The sequence below is a fragment of the Rhinoraja longicauda genome, chromosome 19, assembly GCF_053455715.1.
Source record: "Rhinoraja longicauda isolate Sanriku21f chromosome 19, sRhiLon1.1, whole genome shotgun sequence".
NCBI lineage: Eukaryota > Metazoa > Chordata > Chondrichthyes > Rajiformes > Arhynchobatidae > Rhinoraja > Rhinoraja longicauda.
In genome coordinates, this window is record NC_135971.1 from 11,492,958 (window position 1) to 11,503,941 (window position 10,984).

General features: G+C 48.4%; 1 protein-coding gene across 1 annotated transcript in view; it reads left to right on the plus strand.

Annotated features, from left to right (window-relative positions):
* The first annotated feature begins 4,923 nt into the window (after positions 1 to 4,923).
* Positions 4,924 to 10,984, plus strand: part of LOC144603131 (nuclear factor 7, brain-like) — a 33,595-nt gene continuing 27,534 nt past the window's right edge. Inside the window, exons 1-4 of the mRNA XM_078416280.1 lie at positions 4,924 to 5,334; positions 5,431 to 5,517; positions 9,351 to 9,584; positions 10,245 to 10,267. Of these exons, the coding sequence (XP_078272406.1) occupies positions 4,924 to 5,334; positions 5,431 to 5,517; positions 9,351 to 9,584; positions 10,245 to 10,267 (755 nt within the window). The remainder of the gene's footprint in view (positions 5,335 to 5,430; positions 5,518 to 9,350; positions 9,585 to 10,244; positions 10,268 to 10,984) is intronic.

Sequence of the window (10,984 nt, forward strand, 5' to 3'; positions counted from 1 at the left end):
TGGAGGTGTCACAAAATGCTGGAGTAACTCAGCAGTCAGGCAGCATCTAGGAGAGAGGGAATGGGTGACGTTTCGGGTCGAGACCCTTGGTTGGACGCGCGGCCGAGAACAAATAGGGACCGGCGTGTTGGGGGGGGGGGGGGGGGGGCTGCGAGAACAGAGGGACCATTGGGGACTAAGTGGAATACTTTGTAACTCTGTCGGTGCAGTTTGTGTGGCGACTCTTTGCAGACTTGTGCATGCAAAACAATGAATCCCACTCTGACATGTCACATGTGATAATAAACTGTCATCCAATCATTCATTCATTCATTCATTCATTCATTCATTCATTCATTCATTCATTCATTCATTCACTGACACGCTGACAACAACATGGTGGTTTCGTTTGGTTTATGATTTCACGTGCACCGAGGTACAGTGAAAAGCTTTGTCTGCGTGCTGTCCATTCAAATCATACTGTACACGAGCACAATCTAGATGTACCAAGTCATAGCAGCGGCCGTGCGGTTCAAGGGGAAATTCAAGTTCTGAAAGTGAAATTCTGTAAAGGCTCGTTCTTTTTTACGCACGATTTTAAAGACGGGAAGCCAATCGTCCATCAAGCCTGAGGATCACGAGTGGAAACATGAAACATCCATGTCCCTCCACAGATGCTGACTCACCCGTTGAGTCGAGCGGATTTTTAAAATTTTGTTCCAGATTCCAGCAACTCCTGGCTCTTGTGAATCAACTCTCTGCCGCCACTCACTGTATTCCCATCAGCCCCACTGCTTGCACTCATTTCTCGCACTCGTACCATCACCCCTCAACCTCCCCTCACCCTACACTATTACCCCTTGCCTCCACCCCCACACTAACCTACGCTGGGGTCACATCAAGCAGCCGGTTCACCGAGAGCCCCTCACGCCCTCTGGAAGTGGCAGGAAACCGGAGCACCCGAGGGGAAAGCACGCGGTGACGGGTTGAATGAACAAAGTCCACACAGGCAGAACCGGAGGCCAAGATCGAACCCTGGTCGTCGGATCTCGCTAGTAATCACTGGAACACCCCGCCAGCCACGGCAGCGTTTGTGATGGGGTAGTGCAACGAATTTGTCGACTAAACCAGTTAAATAATTATCGATTTATATTCCAAATATGTAACTTTCTTCACAGAATGTCCAAAACTCTCTGTGAGTGAGGCCACCATCATTACTCGGCGGCCCTACGGATCACGGACAACACGGGGGCAGAACATAAACACCGGATGGTGTGAAACCCCCGCCCACCCCAACCCGCCCGCCTCCCACCCCCGGCACTCCCCCGCCCCCACCTGCCGCAGTGTCTCCAGTCCCAAACCGGTTTAGGTTTATTATTTTCACGTGTACAAAGATTTACTTTCGCACACTATCCAGTCAAATGAGCTAATACCAAAGATAAATGCAGTCAAGTCAAACACAAGTACAATAGATAGGGAAACTGGAAGTTAAAATGTGCACTTCAGCGGGTAGTCCATAGAGCTCAGAGGACTATCGGAACACAGCTACCAGCCTTGGAGGGCATCTACAACACACCATGCCTCAGAAAAGCCACCAGCATCCACAAAGACTCCTCACACCCCTGCAATAGTCTGTTCGAACTTCTACCATCGGGCAGACGCTATAAGGCCTTCTACGCCCGCACCTCCGTACTCAGGAACAGCTTCATCCCCAAGGCCATAGCTGCTATGAACCGGTCCTACTGAGCCGGATGGTCACATCGCACAGCGAACCGGTACAGATCTACTTGCACTTTATTCTGTTTTAAAACTGTTTTAATTTTGTTTCATTGGGTTGTCTAAATTTATACTGATTAGCCAATTGATTTATTGCATCGTATGGAAGGCGCATTCGCAATCTCGTTGTACCACTCCTTGTACAATGACAATAAAGATGTATTGTATTGTATTGTATTGTAGCATATAGTTCTCAGCATTGCAGCGTCACAACCCGCTAACATTTATACAATGTCCTCGCATCTCTTTTAGGAGACCCCAGAGTGCTTTGCGGGCGTAAATCGCATTGAAGTGCAGCCAGTAATTGTAACAAGAATGGAGAATCGATTTGCAGACAGGAACATTGACAAACAGACTTTAAAAGCAAGTTATACTATCCGAACAGATTGTGTTGATGTGTTGGAAAGACCTGCAGATGCTGGTTTGAAATCGAAGGTAGACACAAAATGCAGGAGTAACTCAGCGGGACAGGCAGCATCTCTGGAGAGAAGGAATGGGTGACGTTTCGGGTCGAGAAGCACCAAGCACATGTTCTAATAAACACAAACTTTCTATTCGGTTCTTGTGAACCTTACTAGTCGTGGAAATTATCCAAATTCAACCAGAGGGTATTTCATTTATCTATTGCACGAACCTATTAATATATAATACTGTAAGTGGGTATGAGTTTTTAATTGTCATTAAAAGACAAGTGGGAGACCAAGTTCCTCGTAGAGGGTGTACAGGGAAGGGGAGAGGGTGTGACCGAGGAGCCCTGGATTCAAAGCCTCTCCTGTATTGGTGTAGCACCCTCAACCCACTACTCAATCCCCCTTATCCCCCCCACTCTCCCATCTTCCCTGACCCCCACCGCCCCCTTCCCCCCTCACCCACACTCTCTCATCCCCCCACCACCACCCCCACCCCTGCTGTCCCCTTCCCCCCAACCCTCCTCCCTACCCCCACTCTTCCCTCCTCCCCACCCCGCTCTCCTCCCACCCCCACTCTCCCCACCCCCCATTAACCACCACCCCCCTTTCCCCCACTCACTCATTCCCCCACCCCCATTCTCTCCCCTCCATCCCCTCCTCCCCCACTGTCCCCCTCCCCAGTCCCACTCTCCCTCCCACCCCTACTCTCTGCTCCTCCCCCTCCCCTCCATTCTCTCCTCTCCCAGCCCCACTCTCACTCCCCCACCCCCCTTTCCCCCACTCTCTCCTCCCCCACACCCTCCGCACCCCCATATTCTCTCCTCCCCCAGCCCCACTCTCACTCTCCCCATCCCCCTCTCTCCTCCACCCCGCCTCCCCCGCTCTCTCCTCCCCCCACCGTCACCCCCTCCTACCCCCACCTTCGCATCCACCCACTCGCTGCACCCCCATTCTCACTGTCCCCCTCCCCCCACCCACCCCCACCCCCACCCTCCCCCCCACTCTCCCCTCTTCCCCACCCCAAACTCTTCCCTGACACCAACTGTCCCCTTCCCCCACTCTCTCTCCCCCCCACCACTATCCCCCTTCCCCCGCAGTCCCCCTCCCCAGTCCCACTCTCCCTCCCACCCTCACTCTCTGCTCCTCCCAACCTCCCCCCACTACCCCCTCTTCCCTGACCCCCAATGTCCCCCTTCCCCACCACCCCCACTCTCTCTTCCCCACCACCACCCCTCCTCCCCCACTGTCCCCCTCCCCAGTCCCACTCTCCCTCCCACCCCTACTCTCTGCTCCTCCCCTCCCCCCATTCTCTCCTCCCCCAGCCCCACTCTCACTCTCCCCTATCCCCCCTCTCTCCTCCACCCCTCCTCCCCCATCTCCCGCTCCTCTCCTCTCCCCACCCTCAGCCCCTCCTACCCCCACCCCTCCCCTCCACACACTCGCCCCACCCCCATTCTCACTGTCCCCCTCCACCCTACCCCCACTGTCCCCTCCACCCTACCCCCACTGTCCCCTCTTCCCCACCCCACTGTCCCCTTCCCCCACCCCACTCTCTTTCCACAACCACTACCCCCTTCCCCCCACACCCCCTCTCTCCCCCCAGCATCCCCCTCCTGCCACATAGAGACAGACAGACAGACAGACAGACAGACAGACAGACAGACAGACAGACAGACAGATAGATAGATAGATAGATAGATAGATAGATAGATAGATAGATAGATAGATAGATAGATAGATAGATAGATAGATAGATAGTCCCCCCCCACCCACATCAGTCTGAAGAAGGGTCTCGACTCGAAACGTCACCCATTCTTTCTCTCCTGAAATGCTGCCTGACCTGCTGAGTTACTCCAGGACTTTGTGAATAAATACCTTAGATTTGTACCAGCATCTGCAGTTATTTTCTTACGACAGACAGACAGATAAACTGCCCTGGCCTGTCTTACCAACTTGCATCACCTTTAACCGAGTCAAATAAATCAGCCGTTAATCCGCCCATTGGCCCAGTTCATGGAAATCTTGCTCCATCCCAGATGAATGGATTCACTCTCCAAAACGTCACCATAGAAACGGCGAAACGTAGAAAATAATTGCACGAGTCGGCCATTCGGCCTTTTGACGAATCTCTGACGATGTGAAGCAGCAACTCTACCGCTACCACCCCTTAATCTTTTGAGCATTGTTTTTGAGTTGTCCTTTCTACAAATTGGCGACTGCATTTCCTACACCTTCAACAGTGGCAGGTTTTCATTGACTTGAGAGGTGGTGGTTGAGAAGAACCCGTGAACCACTTGCCCCGTGGTTGACAGCGGGGGAACCCCCCACCCCACCCTTGTTGGCGCCGCAGGTGCATATGTCCAATTACTTAAAAGTGGTCGCCATGATTGTGGCCCTCGGGTCCTATGTCAGACGATCCTCTGAGACCGGGTGGAAGTCTCGTTCTATCTTGATCCCGGGCTGTGAACGGAGATGCGGGCGGCGGGTTCCACTGCCCAACAGGTGCAACGTCTCCTCAGTTACACCTCCTTAGCGCTGGTCCCTGTCCTTTTCTGTCCTGCCTTACACAATCCCAGGGCAATCTCCGCTTTCATCTATATTCAGGCCGCTTTAATGTCTAAGTGACCCCTCCCTCGAGTGATTAGTTGGAAGTGGCCAGGACACCTTCACACTGAACACTTGCAGCCAAATAAGGTCATTGCCGGAGACGGCAGCGCGCGCAGTGGAAAACACTGAACCAGGAAGAGGCGGAGTTACAATGGCTGCGAAAGACCCGGTCGAGAGTTTAACCGAGGAGGCAGTTTGTCCCATCTGCCTGGATTTCTTCACCGATCCGGTGTCACTGGAGTGTGGCCACTACTTCTGCCGCTCCTGTATCACACAGAGTTGGGACAGGGAGGAGAGAAACTCCTGCCCGGAATGTAGGGAGGAGTTTGAAGACCGCACCCTCAGGGTTAGTCGGGCCTTGGCGAGACTGGCTGAGAAAGCTCGAACACTGAGCCTGAATCGGACAGAGAAGGAAAGTAAACCTCACTGCGAGAAACATCAGGAAGAGCTGAAGCTCTTTTGTGAAACGGACAAGAAGCTGATCTGTGTGATTTGTGCAGCTGGGCGGGAACACAAGTCTCACAGCTTCATGCCGGTAGATGAAGCTGTTGAAATCTACAAGGTAAAAGCAAATCGTTTTTGATCACATCATTGTGTAATCTATTCTTTAATGTCTGACATGTTTATTCTCTGATCTGAAACCCAACCCCTGGATCAGGTGAAATCTTCCGCATCTCTCGCAGAAAAGAAATCAGAGATCGAGAAAATTGAGCAGAAACAAAAACGGAGCATTTCAGGAGTTCAGGTGAGGATTTGTCTTATCGATTTAAGGTTTTATGTGTAGATTTAATCCCTGTGTGGCGTGTAATAAGTGGGCACCTGCATGGAGCTCAGTGGTCGTGGGCCCGAACTATTGGGAAAGGTTGGGCAGGCAAGGACTTTACTAATGGGAGCGCAGGAGTCTGAATAAAGATTTATTGCACGTGTATAATATCATGAAACGAAATGTTCGGGAGAATACTCCGTCTTTTATCCTGAGTAGGGCGTGGAGAGTGCGAGGGCATGGGTTTAAGGTGAGAGGGAACAGTTAATAGAACATTAAGGGCAACTTTGGTAATGGGTATATGGAACGAGTTGCCAGAGGAGATAGTTGAGTCAGGTACCATAACAATAGATAATAGGTGCAGGAGTAGGTCATTCGGCCATTCGAGCCAGCACCGCCATTCAATGTGATCATGGCTGATCATTCTCAATCAGTACCCCGTTCCTGCCTTCTCCCCATACCCCCTGACTCCGCTATCCTTAAGTGCTCTATCTAGCTCTCTCTTGAATACATTCACAGAATTGGCCTCCATTGCCTTCTGAGGCAGAGGATTCCACAGATTCACAACTCTCTGACTGACTGATTCATAACTCTCTGACTGGACGGTGGCGCAGCGGTAGAGTTGCTGCCTTACAGCGAATGCAGCGCCGGAGACTCAGGTTCGATCCTGACTACGGGCGCCATCTGTACAGAGTTTGACATCTTGTTGTACATCCCCTTTTCCTAACTTGACACCATTCAGATAATAATCTGCCTTCCTAATCTTATCACCAAAGTGGATAACCTCACACTTATCCACATTAAACTGCATCTGCCATGCATCCGCCCACTCACACAACCTGTCCAAGTCACCCTGCAACCTCAGAGCATCTTCCTCACAGTTCACACTGCCACCCAGCTGTGTATCATCTGCAAATTTGCTAATGGTACTTTTAATCCCTTCATCCAAGTCATTGATGTATATTGTAAATAGCTGCGGTCCCAGCACCGAGCCTTGCGGTACCCCACTAGTCACTGCCTGCCATTCTGAAAGGGACCCATTTATCCCCATTCTTTGCTTTCTGTCTGTCAACCAATTTTCTATCCATGTCAGTACCCTACCTCCAATACCATGTGCTCTAATTTTGCCCACCAATCTCCTATGTGGGACCTTGTCGAAGGCTTTCTGAAAGTCGAGGTATACCACATCCACCGGCTCTCCCCTGTCAATTTTCCTCGTTACATCCTCAAAAGATTCCAGTAGATTAGTCAAGCATGATTTCCCCTTCGTAAATCCTGCTTACTCGGAACAAGGGGTCACAGTTTAAGGATAAGGGGGAAGTCTTTTAGGACCGAGATGAGAAAGTTTTTTTTCACACAGAGTGGTGAATCTGTGGAATTCTCTGCCACAGAAAGTAGTTGAGGCCAGTTCATTGGTTATATTTAAGAGGGAGTTAGATCTGGCCCTTGTGGCTAAAGGGATCAGGGGGTATGGAGAGAAGGCAGGTACGGGATACTAAGTTGGATGATCACCCATGATCATATTGAATGGCGGTGCAGGCTCGAAGGGCCGAATGGCCTACTTCTGCACCTATTTTCTATGTTTCTATGATCCTGTTACTGCTATCCAAATGCTCTGCAATTTTGTCTTTTATAATTGACTCCAGCATCTTCCCCACCACTGATGTCAGACTAACTGGTCTATAATTTCCCTTTTTCTCTCTCCCTCATTTCTTAAAAAGTGGGATAACATTAGCTACCCTCCAATCGACAGGAACTGACCCTGAATCTATAGAACATTGGAAAATGATCACCAATGCATCCACAATTTCTAGAGTCACCTCCTTAAGTACCCTGGGATGCAGACCATCAGGCCCTGGGGATTTATCAGCCTTCAGTCTCATCAGCCTACCCAAAAGTTTTTCCTGCCTAATGTGGATTTCCTCCAGTTCCTCCGTCATCCTAGAATCTCTGGCCACTAGAACATCTGGGAGATTGTTTGTATCCTCCTTAGTGAAGACAGATCCAATGTACCGGTTCAACTCGTCTGCCATTTCCTTGTTCCCCACAATAAATTCCCCTGCTTCTGTCTTCAAGGAACCCACATTTGCCTTGACTATTTTTTTCCTATCCTCCTTTATATTATTGGCTAGTTTACCCTCGTACCTCATCTTTTCTCCCCGTATTACCTTTTTAGTTATCTTCTGTTGCTCTTTAAAAGAGTACCAATCCTCTGGCTTCCCACTCTTCTTTGCTATGTTATACTTCTCTTTTATTTTTATGCTGTCCTTGAGTTCCCTTGTCAACCACGGGTGCCTCTTACTCCCGTTTAGAATCTTTCCTCCTCTTTGGGATAAATTGATCCTGCAACGTCTGCTTTATTCCCAGGAATACTTGCCATTGCTGTTCCACCGTCTTCCCTGCTAGGGCCTCCTTCCAGTCAATTTTGGCCCGCTCCTGCCACATGCCTATGTAATCCCCATTGCTATACTGTAATACTGACACTTCCGATTTTCCCTTCTCCCTCTCAATTTGTAGAGTAAAACTTATCATATTGTGGTCACTGCCTCCTAATGGCTCTTTTAATTAGAGTCCCCTTATCAGATCAGGTTCATTACACATCACTAAATCCAGAATTGCCTTCTCCATGGTAGGCTCCAGTACAAGCTGTTCTAAGAATCCATCTCGGAAGCACTCCACAAACTCTCTTTCCTGGGGTCCATTACCAACCTGAATTTCCCAGTCTACCTGCATGTTGAAATCTCCCATAACCGGAGCATTACATTTACGACATGCCAATTTTAGCTCCTTATTCCACTTGCACCCTATGTCGAGGCTACTCTTTGGGGGCCTGTAGATGACTCCCATTAGGGTCTTTTTACCCTTGCAATTCCTCATTTCTATCCATACTGATTCTACATCTCCTGATTCTATGTCACCCCTTGCGAGGGAGAGAATATCATTCCTCACCAACAGAGCGACCCCACCCCCTCTGCCCACCTGTCTCTCTTTTCTATATGTTGTGTACCCCTGAATATTCAGTTCCCAGCGCTGTTTCTCTTGTAGCCATGTCTCAGTGATTCCCACAACATCATACTTGCCAATGTCCAACTGAGCCTCAAGCTCATCCACTTTATTTTTTGTTATGAGCTTTTCTGACTGACTACTCGCGTCCTCTTGGCGCTCTTTTTAAACTGCCTTTTCACACTGCAATTACCACTTACTTTGCTCTCAGCCAACGGTCGTCCTTGCCCTGCACCCTACCTTTTCTGACTGACAGACAACTCGCGTCCTCTTGGCGCTCTACTGACTACAGTTAAAAAGTCTTTGAACAAATTCTTAGGAGAACTATTTTAGAACTATCTGGTCCAAATGCGGACTGTAGGAAATAGCGCAGATGGGGCGTCTTGGTCTGTATCTAACACCCCTTGCTGTATGACTCTGTCTGTCATTCCAAGAGGTGCTGCTGTCTGCCAGTTCTGGTGACCTGGTTCTGTCCAGTGAGGGTTAATGGACACACGGAATGGAACAGGTTGCAGGGAATTGTACTGGGAAAATGGGAATGATGTGCTTGCACATTACTTTCACAAAATATTTCAGAATTATCAAGACGAGCTCTGGAATTGCCGTACATTAGGGAAATGAAAGCTACGGATTAAATACAAGTAAATGGAGTTAGTGTAGATACGTACAGAGCCCAGCATGGACATGTTGGGCCGAAGAGCCTATTTCTGCACTGCAGGACTTGACATTGACTAGCCAAATGTCACCTGCCATGCCATGTGGAAACACAGCAGAGTAACACAATATATTGATTCTCATCTTTCATCTGACAGAAAGAGTCACACAACCTTCAGTCACAGATCACATCCCAGTTTGCTGAACTGCACCAGATTCTCACTGAGAAAGAGCAGCGCTTACTGGGAGAGATCCGGGAGGAAGAGAAGAAGCTTGTAAAAACAATGGACAAAAATCTTCAAGAGATTCAAGAGAATTTAAAGTCCATTCAGGAGGAACTCTCAAAGCTACAGGAACAGATAGATCACAAGGACGACGTGATATTTCTGAAGGTGAGGGGGTTACACTACAGTTTGGTGGTGAAAGTGCACAGTCACAAAATAGTGGGTTACATTTCTGAAATAAATGCTGCATTTTCCAGTAATTCAGAACTGGGTCAATGTTCCGTCTGTTCCAACTACTCACCACATCCGCGAACATTGCCCCAAATTCCAGGAATCCTCATGTATTCATCCCACTTCAACTTAAATTTATCTGCAATATTGTCTTCAGGCCGTCCTGTGAGTTCCACGTTCTCTTTGCTGCATTTCTAATGGAATTTGTTAAAACGTCATCTTACATTTCAGCTTTGACTTTTATTCCCCCCAAAAGTAGTGATAATATTTCCATCCCCCACCCATTTAAATCCGACGCTGATCCTAAAATATTTCATCCCATTTTCTCTGACATCTTCTCCAGGTAAAATCCCACGACCTGCTCGGTCTTACTCATAAGTTGCATGATCGCGCCCATTTTCATCGACATTCCTAATGCTTTGCCCAGTGTTCGATGTCTTTACCATAATATCCACTTTCTGTCTGTGTGGCACAGGCAAAGAGTTGGGAAATGGGAATTATCAGTGGTTTTTTTTGTAGCAATTTGGCGAAATACCCACTGTCGGGATCATGACGATCCATCTCAGTCTATTGACATTTGTGTTTTATTTATTTCAGGAGGTAGCTGGTCGCAAGACGAGGTAGGACATGCTTTTGACAGAAACAATGTATGTTTTCAAAGAACAGTTCAAATGCTCAGTTTATAACCAGCTGTTAAATATTTGCAGGTTTAGTGATGAAGCTAAACCAATGTTGGTGGCAGATGAAGCATTGATGATTGAAACGTTTGATCGCACTTTTTTCTACAACATGGCATTGAGAGAAACATCTGATATCATCAAGCGAGGTAAAACTGATACCTCTTATCAACTCTTTGTGTGAAGAAAACTGTGTCCTCCAGAATTGATATCCCCGCATGAAAATAATGTTTCGATGATCCAGCCGAGAACTTGTTGCAAACTTTGACAGACTTCCTCGCAACCCATAACATTTCCCATTCTCCACAAACGTACTATACACACCTCCTACATTCACACCCAAGCCACGAAAACATAAAATAAACAGCAAAGGTTGCAGCACCGATCTGTGATACACACCACCAGTCACAGACCTCCAGGCAGAAAAATCATCCTTCTACCGCTACCTTCCACCTCCAACCACCAAGCCAATTATGGGTCCATTTTACCAACTCGTCTTGGATCTCACCTGCCTTCGCTTTCTGGAACAGCCTTACATGCGGAACAAATTTCAAGTCCCTCAGTGAAGTTCATATATTTGTTCACAACGAGATCAGAGTGTTCTTGGTTGCACAGATGCATCAAATCCACCCTCCAATAAATAAAGCAAGTAACCGGTAG